Source organism: Argopecten irradians, chromosome 8, assembly GCF_041381155.1.
Source record: "Argopecten irradians isolate NY chromosome 8, Ai_NY, whole genome shotgun sequence".
Taxonomy (NCBI): domain Eukaryota; kingdom Metazoa; phylum Mollusca; class Bivalvia; order Pectinida; family Pectinidae; genus Argopecten; species Argopecten irradians.
This window is the reverse complement of record NC_091141.1, coordinates 21,879,388-21,903,218: the sequence shown is the minus strand read 5'-3', so window position 1 is coordinate 21,903,218 and position 23,831 is coordinate 21,879,388. Positions and strand designations below refer to the sequence as shown.

At 33.4% G+C, this 23,831-nt stretch overlaps 1 protein-coding gene across 3 annotated transcripts; it reads right to left on the bottom strand.

Annotated features, from left to right (window-relative positions):
- Positions 1-200: 200 nt before the first annotated feature.
- LOC138329669 (nucleosome assembly protein 1-like 1) lies at positions 201-20,829 on the bottom strand. 3 transcript variants are annotated; one of them, XR_011209488.1, is made up of 16 exons: positions 20,755-20,829; positions 18,289-18,321; positions 17,890-17,954; positions 17,301-17,418; positions 16,925-17,066; positions 16,323-16,421; positions 15,847-15,907; positions 15,366-15,448; positions 14,772-14,843; positions 14,411-14,550; positions 13,148-13,293; positions 12,607-12,632; positions 11,734-11,853; positions 10,298-10,321; positions 7,833-7,954; positions 201-4,434 (listed from the first exon to the last, which is right to left on the bottom strand). XR_011209488.1 is itself a non-coding variant. In XM_069276915.1 (16 exons), exons 2-16 carry the CDS (start codon positions 18,303-18,305, stop codon positions 4,396-4,398), a joined length of 1,206 nt encoding a protein of 401 aa, XP_069133016.1. In that variant the 5' UTR covers positions 18,306-18,321; positions 20,755-20,829; the 3' UTR covers positions 201-4,395. The 3 variants fall into 3 exon arrangements, 2 of the variants coding, with proteins under 2 accessions (XP_069133016.1, XP_069133017.1); XM_069276915.1 differs by having other exon boundaries at positions 7,901-7,954; XM_069276916.1 differs by having other exon boundaries at positions 7,901-7,954; positions 16,335-16,421.
- Between the last annotated feature and the right edge of the window lie 3,002 nt (positions 20,830-23,831).

Here is a 23,831-nt window from a genome sequence, read left to right as displayed (position 1 = left end):
CAGATAACCTACAATCCTATATATGGTGTTGTGTACAGATAGCCTACAATCCTATGTCTGGTGTAGTGAACAGATAGCCTACAATCCTATATCTGGTGTTGTGTACAGATAACCTACAATCCTATATATGGTGTTGTGTACAAGTAGCCTACAATCCTCAGGTATGTCAAGCGAAAATTAAAACAAGCTCAATTGGTAAAGACTGTTTTGATATTTTAATAATGGCCAGAAACCGTAAGTGATACAATTCACAACATTGTACCCAAAAATCTTTCTACCCCAATATCAAAGTCTGTAAACAACTTATTTGATTTCATTTTTCAAAATATTAAATAGTTGTATACATAATGAACTGTCACCATCCAACTGATGACTGCATTTCTAAGCAACACAACAAGATGTCAGTGTCTATAACATGCTATACTTGAACACTGATTTAAAACAAGCATTTCATGGACTTTCATTGCTCGCTGGCAACATCATAAACATTACTAGCCTGTGAAGGGCCCTACTACATCTGAATTCAGAAACATAACTAAGCAAAAACAAAATACCTTCGTGACAAAAGAAATTAACCAAGACTCCAACATCTGTTTTTATCATTGCCATCATCAGCTTTATAGTTTTCTGTTAATTTCAAATTGATGCAAAACGGCATAATGTGTACCAAGATCACAAATATAGCCGTTACAGATGGATTATCATACTTGTAAATAATTCCAACTTACACATAGGTTTATCTTTGATGTCTATTCTAGGGCCGCTACAAATCGGTCTATACCACTAAAACAAATGTAGACATACTGAAGACTTAATCAACGGTGTATTCCCTGATGATTTGATGGTTATCAAATAAAAAAAGTACTTAATGAGAACATTCAAACAATACATTACATTAATATATTTACAATGTTTTCATCACATTATGATGAAATACCGGTGAAGAAAGTAAATGTGGACTAAATATTCACCTCAACGACACAGTAAACCTGCTATTTCGTGGGCACAGTAATGTTTATAAATTGGAATAGACAAAATATGTAAACATAATTCATACAACACGAGCAATGCTACAAAACATTTTCACAGTGAATGAGAACTAATATTCTTTGTCCATATCTATTTTTTCTTTTCATAATTTTTTCTTTTGATTTCATCTAGAGATGTTTACCGTAGAACTTGTTAGCGAAACTAGATTTCAAATATATTCATTACTTGAGCAAATCCACGTTATTTTTTCTGTGTTTCATTCCACTCTCAAGACATAAGCTTGCCACTCAAAACATTGGCTAACAGATCTTTAATGGTAAACCACAAGTTCATGTAATTTAAACCAGTGGTACAAACAATCTGTGTTACCTTTTCTTAAGGAAATTAAGCCAATATCTTATTACAAGCTAAGTGGCTAGCCTGGACAATGCAAATATTATGCTTTCAATGTTAAGTTGTGGATGTCCCCATTTATAGATTTGTAATGCCCTTTTCACCCATATCTACATAAAACCTGAAAAACAACATTCTTTTAAAACGTTCCCTGAAAAAACAAATCATATCTGCCTGAAATGTGACAAAAAAAATCACTCCATTATACTTGCATTTCCAACATATTCATTTCTCCCTTGAATGCCCTTGATTTTTTTTGTATATTTAGAGTAAGCTGTATTTTCTCTATGTAAGGGACTTATGTATGTTGAAGGGTGTCTTTGTAGTAAATCTTATTTCTACACATATGTATAGAGAATTTAGATCCTTCGATACAAAGCTTACTGGTCCCCATCATGTTATTCTATCCACCAAATACATTATAGCATGTAAACTATCACAAAAATATACACTTTTTATCTCCAATAACATAATACGACCTCTCTTCAGTTAAAAGACGCATCGAAATTTATTATACACATTTTTTATCTGTTTTGTCCTATAACTATCCAGCTGTATTAACGTAATAGTTTTACCTAGGAGAAACCTGAATTTTACACAAATATACATCAATGCATCTGTATAATTTGAAATCCATCAAAATGTCTTGTGTTCAAGACCTCTTAAAGTATAGCATTACTTCAAACATTTACTCAAATAAAGGAATCTTATTATGGGCACTAGAAACAGACTGTTTTATACATCTTCAATTCTACAAATCAACATTGTTATCTAGACAAGAATGTTAATTCCTAAATAATAAACTCAAGACTAGTAAGTGGGATGATATTATTAGGTAAACAAATTCTAATACGAACATCTTTACCATTTTTCTGTTTATTGATGAGCAAAGCAACAACTTGAAATGAAAACGATAAAATGAAATAATTTTGTCCTTATGATGTATATGTTTGTATAAAAAGAGATGCATGAAAGCACATAATAACAGCTATTAAGTAGAAATCTTGCATAATACTTCATCAGATTTTCTACGTCATGCTTAGGGTGATTTATCGAAAACGTTTACCAGTCATCTCCATAGTAAGATCAGGATAATCTATTAGAGTTATTCTGGTATTGGAAGTGAAAGTCTATCAACATAATCCAGTAAAGCAGGTCTGGGACTCCACTTTATAAATCAAAATGTTTCCTGTTAAGTACTTTTGAACCTTAAGGTTTAGAAGCAATGATGGAAATCTTATAACCACAAAGGCATTGAAAAACGAGGAAGCAGTGGATACAAATTACATTAAATTGATTTCACTGCCTCAGCTAAAAATCGAAATGGAAACCTCTGGATTATTATCAAACAGTCAACCTAAGGAGCTCAAGAAATGACACATTGCTCAGGATTGCGGCTAGCATATATACCAGGGTTACATACTCCACATCCAAGGAACAACTCCTACTCCCAAAGGGACACAAAAAGCAACACTTGTGGAGAAAGGAGAAGTAGCTTCCAGACCCTCATTTATCAACATTCCATTACTTTAAGGAATTCCTGGACTGAAAAATTCCCATAGAAAAGCATTACAGAAGTTACTGGAAAAATCTCAACATATTGAACTATGTATTAGTAGAAGAGTTAAACCCCTCATCAAGAAGTCAACCAGTATTTATGGATCAACCCTTTAAGAAAGGCTTCCATGTCTTGGTATATTTACTGGTGAGCAATACTAGTTCCTCATTCAGCCAAATTAAGTTGGGTCTTATGGAAACAGGTTATTCCATCTTTATATCTTTTAATATAATATAAAACACCTACATATTCACAGTACTTATAATAATGAACCAGAGAAATCATGTTTGTAATAGGGCAATTAATTAACAATACAAGATCTATTTCTTCTATTAGATAAAATTTGATTAAACCTTTCATTCCAGAATATTTTACCTTCACACTGATAAATAGACTTTGACACAAATTCTATATTAAACAAAACAACAAAATCTTCACAAAAATAATGTCTTATGCACATTAATTACAAATGTAATGTCCTTGATATCCAATGTGGAGTACTTAGGTAAGAAAATACATGATTGGAACATCTATACAGCGTAATTCCAGTTGTATCATATTGTAAAGTCTTCATTATTTTACATATTGCAACTATTTCAACAAAACACATTCAAAGTACAATATCACATATAAATCAGGTAGTATAGAACCAATTCCTCATTTTTGAACAACTGATTTCATTAATTTGTAACAATGATTGATTCCATTAATTTTTGATAATGATTCATTCTATCAATTTTCAAAAAATTCTCAACAGTATATTCCGTCTTTGCATATTAGAGTTAGCTCCCTTGTGTGTAGGTATCGATTGTTACGTCATTATTTTGTGAGCGCAATGACGTTACGCTCGCAAACACATGACGCAACAATCTATACAACCCGCAAGTGCTGATAACTCTGTAATATGCAAATACAGAATTCCCATTTCTAATTTTTCGATGCCTCCATTTTGAAGGTTTTCCAAATATGAAAACATATTCGAACTGTTTTCCTGTAATTTCCAGTCCAGAACTAAAAAAGAAATGGAAACATGTAATGATTGCATATTTGACTGCAATTCGGAAAGTTGTGGACAAGGGACACAAAAATTAAATAGATGCAAAATAAACAGCTATGGGAAGATGTGAATAAATTGTGATATGAGGCAAGGCAAGTCGTCATGAATGACAGCAAAATGGCTGGTACACCAGCCGTATAACACACCAGAAAAACAGCCAGGTCGTCACTAGCAAAGGTCAAACACAGGTGAAGGTCATCACTAGCAAAGGTCAAACACAGATGAAGGTTGTTCAGCACTAGCAAACTTATTGCCAGATCTCGAAAGCTAGCAATCCTGCTTCTCAGAGAATTGTTTTCTTGAGTTACATTTCCAATGTATGCAGAAAATTCATCTCGCACATCCAGGAACTGAATAAAAATTGTTTGTGTATATATTTTAGTGTATCTTTCCAAAATCACTGTTGTTTGCATTCCTCTGGTTTTTGAGAATCACTCTGAAAAAGAATGAAAGAAAAGGTTAAACATTTTGATATTAGTTGACTGAATATGACATTGAATAATGCAATTATTCTAATAAAAGACCATAACATATATCAAATAATAATAATTCACTTTTGTTTGTAACAAGCATTTTTATTGGCTTAAAAATTTACTTTATCAGCCCATAAAGGAAAAAAAAATAGCGTCACTGTTTGTATTGTCGCTTCTGATTGCACGATATAACAGCATAATGATTTCATAGAAAGAAAAAAAAGAAACTCAAAATCAATTTAGAATTTTGAATAGATGTTTTATATTGTGGAGATATGACACAAAAATCTGAGTGTACTCTCATCATATACCGCTTCAGTTTATTTAGAGTACACTTAGAATTTTTGTTATTTCTCCATAACATGAAAAAGTCTATTCAAGTTAATTCTTAAATAATTTTAAAGTGGGAGAAAGGAGCAAACTCCGCCTGTCATGTTCAAATCTATTATTACAGAAACAATTATTTTCAATTTCATGTTGAAATCATTCTTATTCATTACATTTATAGTTCAGTTTACAGATATGGCCTGTAGTTACAGGAAAACACACAGACTATTACATGCAGAAATGGTTAGGGGATCACATCAAACACATTGTTACTAGTCACCGTCACTAACGTTAATGGGAAACCATACATGTCACAATATCCAATAGAATCACGACCAAATACAGTCATCTGGAAATATTTATTGTCACAAAGATTTAAATGAAGACCTATAGCAGCAAGTCTCCAGATAAACAATGGAATAGATTAATATCAAAATATTTAAAGTGTTTTTAACAAGTCAGTGGTTATTTTTTATTATGTATAAATCTATCCAATAAACAACTTTTGTCTATATATTCACTGGTAATTCTTTCATATTGGACTTCGATGAAATTCAGCAAAATCATTTTCATTATTAAACATTCCTCATCAGAAAATATGTGTAGCTACCAGTGTACTACCAATTTATTACAAATCTTTATTCCAACATGCCCTATACAATATCAAACAACTAAATCTGAGAATTCATATGAAAACAAACATAGGGAATGGAAAGAACGACTGATTTATAGTGGATGAAGGGAAACTACACCTGCATGACAACCGATAGGATTTTAGCGTGCGTAATATCAAAACAAGGATCAGGTGCAATGTATGGTAGTAATATTACGTAATACTCCTATTCAGTTTCTTTTTATTACAATATTCACTTTCTTTTAAATGTCAATTCATTTCAATATCTCAAGTGTAAAAACATGATTTTGAAATAGATCCAACTACCTTGACATACAAGTCCAGTAAAATTATGAAACATTTTCAAACATGTATGATCCTTTATATGATTTCATAGAATGTAATAAACAGTGCCATTCAGCCATGGTAACCTATTCATCAAAAACATCAACATTTGAGCATGAGGGCCTCATAAATTCACAAGACATTAAGACAATAGATATACTTTTTTCATGTTTTTACTACATGTAACACTACTGGAAACTTGAGATTTTGAAATTGATAGAATCTGGGACACTCATTTTTTTCAAAAACAGGATTTTGGGATAAATGGTTAGAACTACCAGATTCATAGTAAGACAAACCGAAAATGCAAATGAACACTGTTTTTGTGAGCTGTCTGGAGAAACAGAATGAGCACTCTGTAAGTCACATTCCCACTGTGGACGCTGAAAAAGTGGCAATACAAATCTGGGAATGCTCTCCATCACCAAAGCTGTATATTCATTTATATTCAGATCTTAACTACAACTGCTTTCCTCTTAGGTAACCCATTCCATAATATTTGGGTTTCTGCCAGCTCTTTGAGCAAAAATTGGGAAAATATCATCAGTTTTGAATAGAAAACATATGAATAACACAAATTTGAGGTGAGTATTTCACTTATGTCTGTAAATATATTTCAAATAATGTTTACACATTTTTCTTTTAATATTATATTTTGAAAAAAAAAAAAAAAAAACCATATAAACCTACATGTATGTAACATAAATACCTGGCAAAACCCCAATTTATTTCAGTATTCGGACCAAAGCATTTAAGTTTCCTCAATATTAATGCCACTTTAGCTTCCTTTTGAGCAATAACATGTCTCTTCATATAAAAGTTCTGAATTTACATATTACAGGGTTATCTACCCATGTGGGTTGGGAATGACCACAGATTTGCTCACAAAACAAAGATATCACAAATGATACCTACCCTTGTGGGTAGTTAACTTACAAGGGTAGGTAAGTCTGTTATAAGCAAAATTATAATAGCTAATTATGTATAAACCACTATGGTATTGTAATACTTGGAAGCCATAACCAATATTATTTATAATCAATGTTGAATCAAAAGTGAAGATGTTTTATATACACATGCATGTAGGGCTGACATTATTTGGGAGTGGCCACAAACTTACAAACTGAGTTTACATACAATATATAGTACAGCATGTATCCAGGTGGACAAACTGATTGTGCAGTTACAAACTTGTACAGACAACAGACACTGGAGCTACATACGTCTCCCCCATGCACAGCACATAGTTACAACAATGTGGAGGAAACATATGATGTAGACCAATTCTCAACGGGTTGGTAATACAAAATCATTTATAATCACGCGCAAGATAATTTTATAATCAAGGAGTTGAAAATAGTTCTTGCAAAAAAAAGAACCGAGAGAAGTAGTTGATCTCGCTAAAATAATTCTCGGTCAGGTCATAAATACATAAATAGAATGTTTATATAACAATGAAATGATACAAAATTTGGTTTGGTTTGATTGGCGTCCTATTAACAGCCAGGGTGATTTCAGGACGTGCCAGATTTAGGTGGTGAAGGATAAACACCAACCACATTATATCAGGAGATACAAGAAAGGGATCTATATTATATTAAGATTGACACATAGTTAAGTATTGATATATCTTTAGGGCGAACTAGAGCTGAAAACATGCGAACTGTGCCTGCCTGTCGTCATCTTGAGACATAGGTACAACATGGTACAATCATAAGCTTTACCAGTGTCTATCCCTTTTTATATGCCCAGTAACACAAAAATGTCCAGTCATATTATAGATAAAATATCAAATCCTTTCAATGACTGCGTACATATACCATCAATGATAGGGTGAGGCAGCTGTATATTATAAGTTAACTGATATATATATTTTTCTCTCTCTCTTAAACTTGTTGTCTATAGTCGTAAAAGCCCTGGTAAATTTGCATTTCATTTCAATACATGAGGAGTTTTATTCCTTTCTTAGGTCTAGACACACCAATCTTGTATATATTACCAACCATGGAGCCTTCATCTACATCCGATACACCATGCGAAGAACAAGCATCCAGAGCCGTAATTTTGTCAATTTACCTGTGTGAATGTAATGCACATGCGCAGAAGCATGTGCATATGCTACAAGAGAGGTCACATCAATTTACCTGTGGATTATAATCAGGATCTGCGTCCTCATCATATTCTCCTTCTTCTCCATCCTGTGGACACAAAAGAAGGTGTGAAAATAGATGTGTGGGGCAGTAGGAGTCTCAGTGGATGGAGAATACTGTAACACCGGTGTTAGGGGCGGGGAATTATTCATTATACTAGTCATAGGGGGTGGGGTGGGGGGGGGTTCCCTTTTTTAACAGTCATGGGTGTGACTTCTAATCATTAAACACAGAACTACAAAAGATAATTGATCAAATCAAATAACTAAATAGCATTTACCTCTTACTGCACATGCAGATTAATTAAGTATTACAAATTCTACTAGATTAAAGTCTACTGCTTTTAACTTTCACAACAAAAGCAAACATAGAAATTCTACTTCATTGTAAGCAAAGTAATAACATCTTCAAAACTATTTACTAATACAGAAACATTTGAAGCAAATATAACAAGAGATCCCAGAGGGATCTTGGCGCCCACCAAAGATTAATCTATGTCTGACAAATAAAAGAGGGATCTTTTCTCTGCTTTTCAAACTTACACTTCTTTTTTCTGCTTTTCAAACTTTAAACTATCAAAATCCAAGATGGTGGTCGCAAAATGCAATAGGCAGAACTAGGGTCCTAGAGGAACCTACATATGATATTTGAGAACAATCCCTTCAATACTTTCTGAGAAATAGCGGTAACAAACTTTAACTATCAAAATCCAAGATGGCTACCGGTCGGCCATTTTGTTGACCGATCAGTCCCAAAATGCAATATGCACAACTGGGGTCCTAGGGGGACCTACATATGAAATTTGAGAAAGATCCCTTCAGTGCTTTCTGAGAAATAGCGGTAACAAACTTTAACTGTCAAAATCCAAGATGGCTACCTGGCGGCCATCTTGTTGACTGATCAGTCCCAAAATGCAATATGCACAACTGGGGTCCTAGGGAAACCTACATATGAAATTTGAGAAAGATCCCTTCAGTGCTTTCTGAGAAATAGCGGGTAACAAACTTTAACTATCAAAATCCAAGATGGCTACCTGGCGGCCATCTTGTTGACTGATCAGTCCCAAAATGCAATATGCACTACTAGGGTCCTAGGGGAACCTACATATGAAATTTGAGAACAATCCCTTCAATACTTTCTGAGAAATAGCGGTAACAAACTTTAACTATCAAAATCCAAGATGGCCACCGGTCGGCCATCTTGTTGACCGATCAGTCCCAAAATGCAATATGCACAACTGGGGTCCTAGGGGAACCTACATATGAAATTTGAGAAAGATCCCTTCAGTACTTTCTGAGAATTAGCGGTAACAAACTTTAACTATCAAAATCCAAGATGGCGGCTGGTCGGCCATCTTGTTGACCGATCAGTCCCAAAATGCAATATGCACAACTAGGGTCCTACGGGAACCTACATATGAAATTTGAGAAAGATCACTTCAATACTTTATGAGAAATAGCGGTAACAAACTTTAACTATTAAAATCCAAGATGGCTGCCTGGCGGCCATCTTGTTGACCGATCAGTCCCAAAATACAATATGCACATCTAGGGTCCTAGGGGAACCTACATATGAAATTTGAGAAAGATCCCTTCAGTACTTTCTGAGAAATAGCGGTAACAAACTTTAACTATCAAAATCCAAGATGGCGGCTGGTCGGCCATCTTGTTGACCGATCAGTCCCAAAATGCAATATGCACAACTAGGGTCCTAGGGGAACCTACATATGAAATTTGAGAAAGATCCCTTCAGTACTTTCTGAGAAATAGCGGTAACAAACTTTAACTATCAAAATTCAAGATGGCTGCCTGGCGGCCATCTTGTTGACCGATCAGTCCCAAAATACAATATGCACAACTAGGGTCCTAGAGGAACCTACATATGAAATTTGAGAAAGATCCCTTCAGTACTTTTAGAGAAATAGCGGTAACAAGAATTGTTAACGGACGGAAGGACGACGGACCACGGACGAAAGGCGATTTGAATAGCCCACCATCTGATGATGGTGGGCTAAAAAATCCTTACACTAATGAATAAATTATGTTAGTATTGTATTTTCCTTTTTTTATCAAGTGTCAGCCTATCAGCATCAAGGGAAACTACTGAGTAGGGATGATACACACAATTACAAAAGAATCATGCAAAAAGGGGGAGAGAAGATTATGACATATACTTGATAGTAATGTTGTGATTGCACAGGGAACAGATGAAATTCTTATTTTTTTTCATCTTCTTGATTTCAATCAAAGATTATTTTGAAATAGATATGTATTTTGTTATTGACAAACATGAAATCTTGACAGATTTGAACTAGCTTTCATGGTCAAAGCTGAAGCATTTAAATGTGAATGTTCAAAATTATTGATAGTTTTGATTTAAAATTTTAATTACCTCCTCCTCTCCTTCCTCATCAAACTGAAATCAAAATAAAATACACAAACAGATCAGGAAATATCCACAACAACAACAACTAATCACAAATAAAGGAAATCTGGAGTTGTAGTAACCAAACATCTTATGATTTTATTTCTAATACTTCAAGTCATCGATACATCTTCAATGAATTGTTTCAATATCTTCTTTTAAGAAATAATTAAAGGTATATATTTCTCTGCTAGGACAAGTTATTTAATGCTTATATATACATAATCTAAAATAATAAAAATTTTAATCTAGAAATCTTTTTTTTGAAGTATATACTTTTTAATACATTTTTGGTAAAATCCAAGAGATCAGGTAAATCAAAGGTAAATGATTTTTTTCTAGACAAATTCATGATATTAAGAGAAAAATAATCTAGAGAGAGGGACAATATCTGCAATCACACTCTTTACTAAAGTCTAATAGAGATATACACACTAGAAATGGGTGAAACAAAATCATAAAAGTAACACACAATTTCAGAACTGAATCCAATAGAAACTCAATATATGATATCAGTATATTTCTTATACTTCATCTTGTTTTAACAATAACATTATTCTGCAAATGTTCAGATGATTTGTAAGTTTCATGATACTTTCAACCGATTCTTCCAAATAATCCTCAGCTAGTATTTTGCATTGATTTATACCCACAAATAGCATTACAATATTTCTACCACTGATCAAATTTATTTCAAGCAGTCTCCAATTCCATGGCATTTTTAACGAAAACCGCAAGAATTTTACTCAAATATTCTTGGCTTTTTCTATCGAAATGTTAATAGACTTTAAATCGAATAAACTTTGTATTTTTGTATATCTTGAATATGCAAATTATATGATTTCCCCTGTTTACAAAATTTTACAACAGAAAATTGACTAAATCTACAGGAAACACAAAAGGTTTGAGAGTCTATTCTAAACCACTGAAGCCATGCTTCCCACCCTCCATCCCAGGAAGGTATCAACCAACATATTCAGAAGGCCTGTTCCACAATTAATCAAAGAGAATAGGAAAAACATTATCACAACTAGACCGATACATCAGCACTATCAGGTCCAAAATAATCAAGAGAATTCAAATAATATCAATAACATGTTAAATGTTAGATATCGGTTTTATAATTATTTTTCAAAGAATCTCTCCCGCCTATTAACTGTGGATGAAGCCTTGTAGAGTTAACCTACTTCTGATGTTTTAACGTCCCACTAAATAAGGAAGAAGTTAATAACTTTTTAATTGCTGGTCATATTAAAGACACAATTTTAAAATTATTCCAATTTTTTACTAAATCTTTATAGATAATTGGTTACAATATTTTGGTTTATTGATGAAATTAGCATCTTAAATATATGTAAACTATGAAACATATAATAAGACTTGTGCACTACTCGGATACTTACATCGTCGTCATTTTCTAAAGCTTCTCCTGTGAAGTAAAGAACAGCCCGAGGCACTATCCGGTCACGGATAAAGTGACCAATCTCAAAGTCTGCCGCTAACAGAGCCTCCAGATCTTCATCCTAATCAATAATAATGTAAAGATAAGTTTTATAATAAGAATGCTTCCAACCTTAAACACTATGTAACCTGTCAAAGATTCCTTCATTTTACACACTCGCGTAATTACAGTGTTTTTCCTGGGTATTTTGGGAAATTGCCACCAGGTGAAAATTGGGAATTTTTGTGCAATAAAAGTAGGAAATTGGGAACAAATTTAATAGTGTTTATGGAAATTTTGGAAAAGGTTGAAATAAACAATTATGCTTCTCTAAGACTCATTGTAAGAATGTATACTAAAATACGATGTTCAGACTTAGAATTTGCAAAAAAATTTTGCTTCGTCACATAAAATACGCTTCAACTCACTGATTTGGGAAATTTAGACATAGATTTGGGAAAAAATAACAAGAAATACAATTGGGAATGGGGCCGAATTTCGGCCCCAAATATATAGGCAGGAAAAACACTGAATTATTTGATTTAATTTAGTGATTTTATTACTCAATAATTTCAGGGGCCTGTACCTTTTCAATCGTGAAAAATTTACATAGTATTTTTTTGAAAAATGTATATATAAGAGAGTTTTTCTTTATTTGGGAAAATATTTACATAAAAAATTGGGAATCTTTAGGGGAAGGGGCCTTTATTCGGCCCCAAATGTACCTAAAAAATTCACTAATTGATCAATTAACTACACAGCTATTCATTGATTACCAACAAATATTGAAATATCTTAAATCTAATGAGAATAAATGAAATATTAACAAACTAACCATGTCTTCCTCTTCACCTTCTGGTACTGCGAAAAAAAAGATAGAAATATTTTTTTAAAGGTTTTCATTTCAAATTACATAGTTTAGCCCCTGTAAATTCTCTAGGAAATCACTTCGGTCCATAATTTGTGTTATGTTTTTACCAGAAAATAAAGTTACTTGATTTTCATAGTGAAATTCTTAGCTCCCAAAAAATTCAAACAGTTTATAGAATCAGCATACAGTATTCGACCCAATAAGAGTCCATGTCCCTATATGCGCCCCTCCCCCTTTTTGAGGCCTCAATTTCAATTGTCCATGCATAAAGACCAAAACTACACTAAACTGTATAGATTTGCAATAATTTTGTCTTATTAGCATCTTTGCATTTTTTTCAATTGTCTTAATGCCCTGGGAACTTATTGGGTCGAATACGGTATATACCTTTGAAAGTACATGCATCCAACATAAATATATGGATCGTTCAACTTTCTGTATTTCCATACAAAGCAATTCCTAAGCTTTAACCATAATCCATCCCTACTGCTTTATTGATACCAACCTGTTGGAGGTGAGAAGAAGTTGAAAAAGGAATCGTTCTGTACTGTTTTCGTGACTGTCCGTGTTGTACCACGTCCTTTGTGTTTTTGCTTCTTTTTTATGGTTTTTACTGTAACATTTTTTCCCTTTTTCCAGTCTATTTGACACCTGAAATAACAATCCATAACAGCATATAATCATTATACATCTTTTCAGCTCAGAAATGAAGCATGGGCAAAGGCTTTTTTATATCCTACTAGGTGAAATGTGAATGTCACACCAAATTTCTGTTTTAATCAATGATCGAAGGGGAGATAAATTGTACTTTTTATTACCTTTGTTCAGAACCTAGATCATGTAAAATCCATGAGAAATTATGGTATACACTGTTTAAATCAAATTCTAACACTTAATACAGAGAACTGCACTTAATTCAGAGATGAAAATGGATAATCTTAAAAAGGCTGAAATTAGCTTTTTTGGTAGAAAACTAAATGGAATTACATGTACCAGGTAGCTGTTTTCTGAAAGTCTAAAAGGCTGAAATCAGCCAATCGGCTGAAGATTTTCATCCCTGTTAATTGAATAAAGGTTATTCGAATATTTCAGTTATTTTTATAAAATTCTGTGGTCCTGATTTTTTCCTTCTTTATCTTTGTTTTTCAACTCTGTGTATTTTAATAAACTTTTTACATGACCTCCGGTTATTCGAATAAAATATCTGGGAAATTCTTAAAATAAAATTGAATATTTTTTAATTCTGCAATGTATTTTCAACGAAATTCGCCGATGTTTCAAAATACTTCGTTTTTAATAGAAATCAGTATGGTGACAGATTAAGGTTGTTGTATGGCTTGTTATTTTATGCATGAATCTGCAAAGGTATTCAACGCTGATACAATATGCATCAGCAGCGGTAGATTATTACTTAGTATCATCACTGACTTAAAACATCTAATTAAAGCATTTGCACTTTCAAATATGTTTATTCACTAACGTAACATACCTTAGTTCGCGATCGGTTGGAGAAACCATGCTTTCTTACAACAACCGCCATTCATGGGTAGTCTCGTTCAACCAGACTCTTTTGACTACGCCAGACATGTGCGTATCAAGCGTCTCGTTGAACAAGATATTGAAGCATGCAAAGTTGGCGTGCAAGTTTCGTATGTAATATGGATACATAACTTGTATTTTTTGTAGGGTTGGCATAAATGAGTACACATGGTGGTCGATACTAGCTATTGAGCGTGTTATATAACAACAGAAGTGATTTAACACTTACCCCTCACATTTGACTATCTCTGGGCCTTCAAAAGAGAATGGATCTGCTTCATCTGGCTCTGATTTCATTGTATAGTGTTTAGTTAAAACAGTATTTGTAAAAAAGTCATTTGTTTCAAAATAAAATTCCAGAACAAATCCCTGCAAAAAAAAGAGACAAAATGCAAATCAATAAACAAAAAGTTCATTACTGGTTTTCTGTAAATATGATGGACAAGAAAGGTTTTTTTCTTCTCAATTTGTAATAAATTTACAAATTACACCATAACACTCTATAGCCAGGTTTCAGATACTTATCAATTATCATAAAAATTATTTAATCTCTCATAATGGCAAAGATCAGTTTGGATAGAAATACTCACCATATTTGATTCTACTTCAGAAAATTTAACTTTAACATCTTGTAGACAGTTCAGAATAGGTTCATCGTGATCCTGTTGTAAGAATCAAATGTAATACTTGTGAAATTCATGGTTTATTTCACATGGCCTATTGTAAGAAGATAATGTTGATTAAGACAGGCTATTCATGAGGTAGTATTATATAGGATTTTAATACAGATTACTTGTATATGATAATTCAACAGGAAGTTGGGAGTTATTTTCTCTGTCTTTGGAGAAACATGGTAATACATACATAATCCAGAGTTTTTTAAAAGATGTAAAACAAATTACACTTGACCATAACATCAGTCACAATCTTAACTCAACAATAGCCTACTGAGAAAAGGCAGACCAAAGTTGATATACGAAAATTAAAAGACATTATTCCATTTTTTTTTTTATATTGAAAATATATGTATATTGGATAATTAATTGAACTTTGTTCTCTTTCATTTCTATATTAAGTTTATATAGAGGTCCCCACACATATGCCTATGAAGAACTGGGACATGATAAAGCAAAGACAAAACTCTAAATTCTCTCCAATTTAAGGAAATATACATATAACAATACCTGAATCATCTCTGAGAGCATTTCTACATTTTTGAACACAGTTAACCAGAAACCAGGAATTCCTTTGACGTCAGCACCTTCATCTGGAAATAAAAATTTTGTTTATAAAGTTAAGCAAAGTTACAATGTAGATCTATAATTCATACCTAAACTAACGCGCGATATGGTTTAAATTCAGGAGTTCTTAGTATCAATTTCCGATATTTGATTTGGTAAGAAATTGTTTAAATCCTATAACCAGCTATTGGAGGTGAAACAAAGCATACATTTCAGAGAAACTGTTCAAAAATATCTCAACCCAGCTTTAAACTTGTTTAGTACCTAAAGCTAGACAGTTACTGGTTTAAAATATATATATTTAGACTTCATCTACTTAATCAATAGAGTCCCCAAAGACTATAATTTGAAGTTATCAAAAGGAAACTCCAAAATTTCCAAGACAAAAATGATAAATAAAACAATATTGTTAAATAAAACTTACTGTCTGTTTTCTCCTCCGTTTTTTCACCATCTTCTATTTTTACTTTGTTCTTAACATCCTCCTGAGGAAAAATAAATATAGTATTATTTCATTCATTCAACATGCAATACTGTATTGAGCTTATTGAAATTGTTAAGTACTAGTTAAGTACTAGTACAAATGAACCAATAACTTTTGGTTCTGTTTCTTCTTGTTCTTTAACAAAATAATAAACATGGCCAAGATTGTTAAAATGACTATTTTTATGGTGACAGAATTTTTTTTAATAGAATGAGATTAACTTAGAGGTGGTAAATGTTACAAGGGCCATTATGTATACAGGTTCAAGGATAATTCTGGGCTTTAAAGGTGAACCAAATTTTCAAATGATAACAGATTTTTATATCATTATCATTTTTTAAAAACACCATGAGTTTAGGGTCTCTAAAATTGCCCCAAATTATCCTTGTATGGCCCAAGTGTAGAGAATAACTAACAGCTAATTTTACATCATCTTTTTCGTCCTTTTCATCATCACTCGGCCAGTCACATTCTTCATCTGTTGGCTCCTTTGCTGCTGTCACAACATCTTTCCTCTGGAAGTAGTAGAAAACAACATGTAATCCAGGTAAGATTGTAAATTCAATAAGAGCAGTAAGTTTACACCACATTCTGTTTTAACTTTCAGCATTCACACACTAGAATGTCAAATTACTGTTCTTCACAAACTGGAAAGTTGGAGATAGAAATTGCCTTTTTAATAAAAGAATCATAAAACTGTATGTGGGTCTCTCTGTCAAGTAGAAATCTATCTTTGAGACTGAGGGAACAATTCAGTCTGTAGTCAACACTACGTCCGGTTGCCATGGACCAATAGTTACATATCAATAGTATTTTAAAAATAAATTGAAGTTATTTTTTTATAACCAAACATGTGAAAGTGAACTACAAAAAATTTACTTTTGTCCATGAATGGATGATCCTCTTAGTACTTCCAATGCAATCTATCAAAAAGATTGTAAGGATGTTATTCCTGGACCTGATGTCCTCAGTATAGCTTGGTTACCAGGGTATAGATAAGCCAAATAGTATCACTTACCTTGTCAAACAGTGGCGAGTACATAGATGCATACTTGCATTCCAGATCATGCACCTCTTTGTAGAACTCCGCCTCTATCTTGGCTGCTTCAAACTGCAGTTTCTTCAAGGCTTTGATTCTACGCTTGACAGATTTGGGTAAACTGAAACCAACAAACCAACCACATCAAGAAATAGATCAGAGATATTACGAGATGTTATTTCCATACAGTTTTACTTTCCTTAAGATCAAACTTTAGGTATAACTGTCTCCATGGTTGTCTTAAAAGACAAAACATCCATCCCATCTCCATATCTGATTTGCAATCAGGATGAGATATATATACGGACATCTTGTAAGGATAAGTAATCAACAATGAAACCTTTCTTAGATATACCTCTGTATGTATCCTGAGGGCGCCCCCTGGAGATAATCCAGTCTCTCCTGTACGGCAGCCAGGACCTGAGGACTCTTCAACAAACCCACCAGGCCAGGGGCAGACACATTTACTGCATCTAAAACAACAAATATCAATATATAAAACCAACCAGTTCATAATCGATACCTACCCGCAAGGGAGATAACTTGGTAATATGTAAAGACAGAATAAAGATATTACACTGAAAGTACAAATTACAAGAGTAATCCATGAGCTAACTTATACAAAGCTCAATATGACCATACTTTAATTTCCCTGTATATATCAAGGGCAATATCTCCCATCAATGATTTTTTTGTACCTTTTTTTTAATGGTTTTATCATCTGAAGTTACTTTCATGCTTAAAAGCTTTAATAATTATCACAAAGTACAATATAAACTTTAAACTAATACAATCTTCAAATCCATCCAAGAGCAATTTGATATGGTGCTACACAAACAAATATTCAATTGTGTTATTGTGCACAAAGAAAAGTTTTTGAATTGTTACACCTGTCCTGTAAACTAGCCTCAACAGGTCTTAAAAATTCATTTTTAGTCATTTACCTCCGCCTTCCTCCTCTTCAACTTCTTCTACGTCATCGACCTCCTCTACAGCTTCAGCTGCCTTTCTGTTTAACAAAAACACAGAAAACAGGCTACAGATTGATAGAGGTGATACCTTAAATTCTTCACTTAATTTTCTACTAAAGCACTATCATTATTCCACATGTACAGAAATCAATGGCCAGGTAAAAACAGGATTTTTTTCTCTAATATCAATGTACAACAGCTGTAAATCAATTGAAGCATGTGGTGGCTTTGTTAATCACTGTATCTTATTGTATAAAACTATAAGTCATCTTTATTTTGAGAATACTCTTATGCTAACATTTCATTAACCGATGAGCTGAAAGGCTCAAGGTAATAAAAGAATTAATTGATTCATTAACAAATATAACCTACCCTTCTTGATCAGCCATGATGTTCTTTGTTTACCTGGAAATATGTAAACAATTGTTAGATGTTTCATTATGAATTCAGTCCTCTAAGATATTAGTTAAGCCTTGAATATTAATTATTAATTATACCAATACGAAGGAAAGTATATCTTTAATATTGGTTTATATAGTTTAATTTAAGTCATTAAATATATGTAGTACTGAGAAAAAATACACATTTCTGTCATGTGTCCCGACCAGGAATCAAACTGATCTACCGAAAGCATGCTCCATCAGCTGAGTGACATATCCCATATTTTACACTATTTGTATACCACACCGATCCACTTCTTTTACAATAATGATGTAGAATATATCTAAATGACCAAATATGTTCATGATACTGGCAGTCACAATAATGAAGACCGGCAACTAAATCAAACAATATTATAAAAGGGTATATAATAACTATATCAACATAGTTATGCCTTTATTTCCTGCATGTAAATCCACTGTAACCTCCAAATTACAATGGAGGGGGAGTTCTCGGTTTCGGTGTTGTATCTCAAACTTCTTTGTGTGTTGAACGATACGCTATGCAATGTCACCCATTTAATGACCGAGAGATCCAGCTTTAATTCTAACTGAACTACTTATTAGTGAATTTATTTAAGGATTAAAGTCTCTTTCTGGTGGTTCTATCGAAGGATAAAGTTGAGTAGGGTATCGATATTTGGAATGGACCGCGAAGCGGTCCATGAAATAAATATTGATACCCTACTCAACTTTATCCTTCGATAGAACCACCAGAAAGAGACTTTAATCCTTATATTTACAGTCTTAACTATTATTTTCATGGCTCAAAATTTACACTTAATAGTGTTTATGGCATTTATAAGACTTAAATTGGATTATATCGTTTGGTTCCGACGGCGACGGGCATTTGGAACAGCCACTCGAAGTGGCGGAAATTCCCGCCAATTTATCAATGAACATACAAATAAAATGAGTTCCGTCTGATGAAGCATATATCTGGTGTTTTCCCGGTATGAAACTATAAATCGTTATATTTATCCGTTGGAAAAAACACCATGGTGCAAAGCAGTTTGGTTTTAATCTTTTGCTTCGCATTATTACACACGCTTACACAATTCATAACGTGGCAGGATATTTAACGTAGTTGTGACGTGGCGTCCGATTCAAACCGCCTGTGTCAAGGAGGTGTGACAAACAGAGAGTTTCTTCGATTTTGTTCACGTTTGAAATTACTTGGAATACATGGATGTTTACATAGTTTCATGACATTATTTCCGGATTTTGGAGATTTTCACAGGTAGGCCCACTACTATAAACGTTTACCGCTCTCTAAATGTTAGCTTATATTTATATTGTTGTTTCAAACACTTCAATAAATATTAGAGATATCTATTACAAGTAATGTAAAGCTACAATTGTAGGACTCCGTTTCATTGATATTTCGAAACACCTAAACGTACATTGTGTAGGTATAAGTAAGGAGGGCCTACTATCGCCAATTCACAGTAGATAACGTACAGGACTTGTCTGTCCCGCGAGGTGAACAAAAATGCTTTGTCGTGCTAGGTCGTTTTGGTTAAATTTATCCAACTCAAAGACTGATGTTGTCTTGATATATCTTATCCATTTGCGTACAACCAAAGATGTTAAAATGTTGTAGCGAACTACACAGACTCACCGACACACACTCACCGACACACAACATGTAAACATTGCGACGTCATCGGAATGTGCAAAACTGTACATTGTACAACATTGTTTATTTATCATACCCACGGAAGCATTGCTAAAAGAGGTACGGTAGTAACATAAACAATGTAACTTTTCTACATTTGTATTTACACACGTACATGTATATGTGTTGAAACCTATTTTGATACCTACATGTTCATCGAACGTACGTTCGGTACTGAAAACACCAAAAGTTTCTGATTTTGACCATCATAAATTCATCCGCGCGGCTCCAAATTGCGCGACATACTCAATCTATCGAGAAATAAAATTGAGTAGCCTTTGGTAGAAATCAACGGGGTTTATACTATCAATTCACCACTGACTGTAAATATATCCATATAAGCAGAATCTGAATTTCCTGTAGTCATTCGTTATTGAGATCAGATCACCGTGCATTTTGATCATAAATTTCTTATTTTTTTTCGAATTCAATCATTATCTTTGTACTACAGAACATGGAATATTTTAACCATATACTATTTCGAATTCAAGCATTTGTCTCATTCAACATTGATGGTCTATGCCGCATTCTTTTCCCGTACCATCCATCATTACGACATTTACACAGGACCTGCGATCACCGGTAAAACAGAGAAATTGGGGGATATATGCAGTAAGACCGTGACAAATATGTAGAATATTGCATGTCTAAAAAATAAATGAAAGATTATGTTCAGCCAAATATGACAATAATGAAATAATCAGTGAAAAACAGTCTCACCCTTTCAGTGTGCTGAACACGAGGGAAATATGGTGGAAGAGACCGAACAGTTATCTGGACAGTGATTGGTTCGTATATTTAGTCGCAGTGTTACGATAGCCAATGAAAACATTTGTCACAACACAATGTCGTCAGTTGGCGGGTAATCTTCCTTGGCAAGGCCATATAACTAGCTAGTGCGCCAGTTACCGATCACTGTGGGTTTTTTTTTTACTATGGAGATCTAACATGTGTCCAGTTATCCATATGAGACTTAGTGGATCTTACCAAAACTCACAGAAATAAAAGAAAACTTCTAGACTTGGCTACAATCTTGCGCTCTAATTTATCCCATAAAGAGATGTCAAAAAAGTCTTATTAGGAAATATTTTGTTCAAAATGTTATCTCTTTTGCAAAGATGCCACACTTTGTAAGCAGTAATATATTCTTTACTTACTTGTTGATTTTAGTGAAGATATCGCAAATTTTACAGAAAATGAGAAATGAAAATGTCACTAATTATGAGATTAAGCTACATGTAATTATCGTTTAAACAACCTAAGTCTATATATCTAAATTTCTGTGTAAACTAACAAGGATTTCTAGTTGAATTTAGGGACATAAAAAAAGTATAATCTCAGGCAGCAGGTTGTAAAAGGGGGTCTGTACACATTTATACTTCTTTATAACGTTTCCCTTGACGCATTTGTTTGAGCGCTCATTCATGTCAGGAAATTTGGTTCTAAAAAAACGGTAGTTTATTCCACATACACTTTTCTTATAGGACATCATAATGCACTAATTGAATATAATCATATCATGTTATAATACCGGTCCTAAACTTGATTATCGGTACGTTAAGAGCCAATATATTCATTATTGTTATTATTATTTGTAAATTAAACAATTTTCATTGAATCGTTAAAGATGCTCCACCGCTGTCAAATGGTATTTTTTTTTCACTATCAAAAACATAAGCAGTTAAAGATGCTCCACCGCTGTCAAATGGTATTTTTTTTTCACTATCAAAAACATAAGCAGACGATTTAGTGTTTTTCTTCAGTTACAAAGTTACTTACTTACCACCATTGAAAAGTTTGAGCTTCTAATTTTACTTCAAGTTAAAAATATGAAAAAGAATTAACTGCATCCCGAAAAAAAATTCCGTGGTACTATATCCTATGTAAAAAGTACTGATTGCGCATGCACCAATGGCAAAAGAAAATATTTTATACTATTTTTGTGTTAATTAGACATATGTACACGATTAAACGTCAATTATTGTTCAAATGATGAATATCATTTATGCTCTGTCGGCGGTGGAGCATCTTTCAATAATTTATTTATTTATGTTCATCAAGGAGAAAATATGTCTATTGCAACAATTACAAACTGGTCCATTTTGAAGACTATAAAATGCATAAAAATAAATATTAAAGATGATCCACCGCCGACAGGGTGTGAACTCTACTACATATTAGTCTATAGTAGGTCTTTATGTACCAGCCGCGGCGTGTGAACCAGTAGGTCTTTGACTTACCAGCGTGCTAAATACCCATGATTAGCCCGAGATACTCTGGCCCTCACACCAGACTTAGACATTATGACATGTACAGATAGCTTGTAGATGTCATAATGTCTAAGTCTGGTGTCAGGGCCAGCTAAAGAGTATCTCGGGCTAGGTGGAGCATATGTAATAAACTCTGTTCGCATTAATTAGCCAAAATTGATTGTGCTTTGAAATTCTAAAAAAATGACTTAGCAAACGTGCAAGGGAAATACAAATAATTGATAAATGTCTATGTTTCACGAAAAGATTTAAATATGTGATAGTTGTGCAGGCGCGGATCCAAGGGGGGGCGGACCCGGCGTACGCCCCCCCTAAAATAGGAGAGAGAAAAAAAAGAAAAAGGAAAAAGAAGGGAAAAAGAAAGAGGGGAAGGAAGGAAAAGAAGGAAGAAAGAAAAAAAAGGGAGAAAGGAAAAGGGGAAAAAAGGAATTAGATAAAGAGTGAGAATTAGACAGAAAGCTCCATTTCCTACCTTTATCGTTTGATGTTATCATTTTAAAATCTAAATGTATTCGACTTTGTGGTACATACATGCATGAACATACTTGTATCCAGGCGCAATGGAATAATTATATTTTTTCGTGTAAGTTAAGGTTTTATCTCCATCGCTTAAAAGGTACAATGTAAATCCCTTCAAGTATTTACTTTTTCCAAAAAAAAAGATAAAATCCCAATATATTAGATAATTTATTGTCATTAATATTCAATATTGACAGGTTATATCTCGATATCCTTAGCAACAAAAGAAAAGGGGGAGGGGTGGGTGGAAGGAATTGTAGCTGGCCAGGAGTCTTCGCTGGTTGACTATATGTCATGCCCTTCGTTTTCCAGGTTGTAAATGATATATTACACATTTTTGAATCAGCATTAAAGTCCTGTATTAAATCCGACTATCAATTCACAAATGTGTGCGTACTTTCAAAACGCCAGTTACAAGTGAAAGTAGTTTAGGTATTCAGCATCACTACTGACGTCGAATACTTCTAGGAGCCTTTTACTTGTCCTAAGAAAATGTGTGTACAGAAAAAATGGAAAATCAAACCAAATGAAGAACCAAATGGAGAACCAAATGCGACAGAAAATGAGAGCTTCTAGGGGTCTGAGTGCACCCCATGGCCAGATGCCTTCCTTTTTTGTTTCAACAAAAACATATCTTAACGATAATGTTATAAGATAGGACAAACGATGTTAAAAAAATTAATGCACATGACAAAAGGCTCCCTATTAGAAAACAGGATGATAGTAATGATTCCTGGCACCGTATGGCCATAGACAAGACCACTAGCCTTCTTTTCTTTCATTGTCCAATACACAAATTATGAAGATTGTGTAAGTTAGGGAAAATGAATGATCTAAACTGACAGATAATATGTATAAAAGTAAAAGCTTATATCGTTAAAAAAGTTCACATACATTTTCATTAGTCCTATAAAAATCTTCAATATCTTCTACCCCTAGCTGCTATATTGTAGCTCAAAAGACTTTTAGACTGAAAATGGTGTCTTCTTTAGAGCTACAATTTTTCCC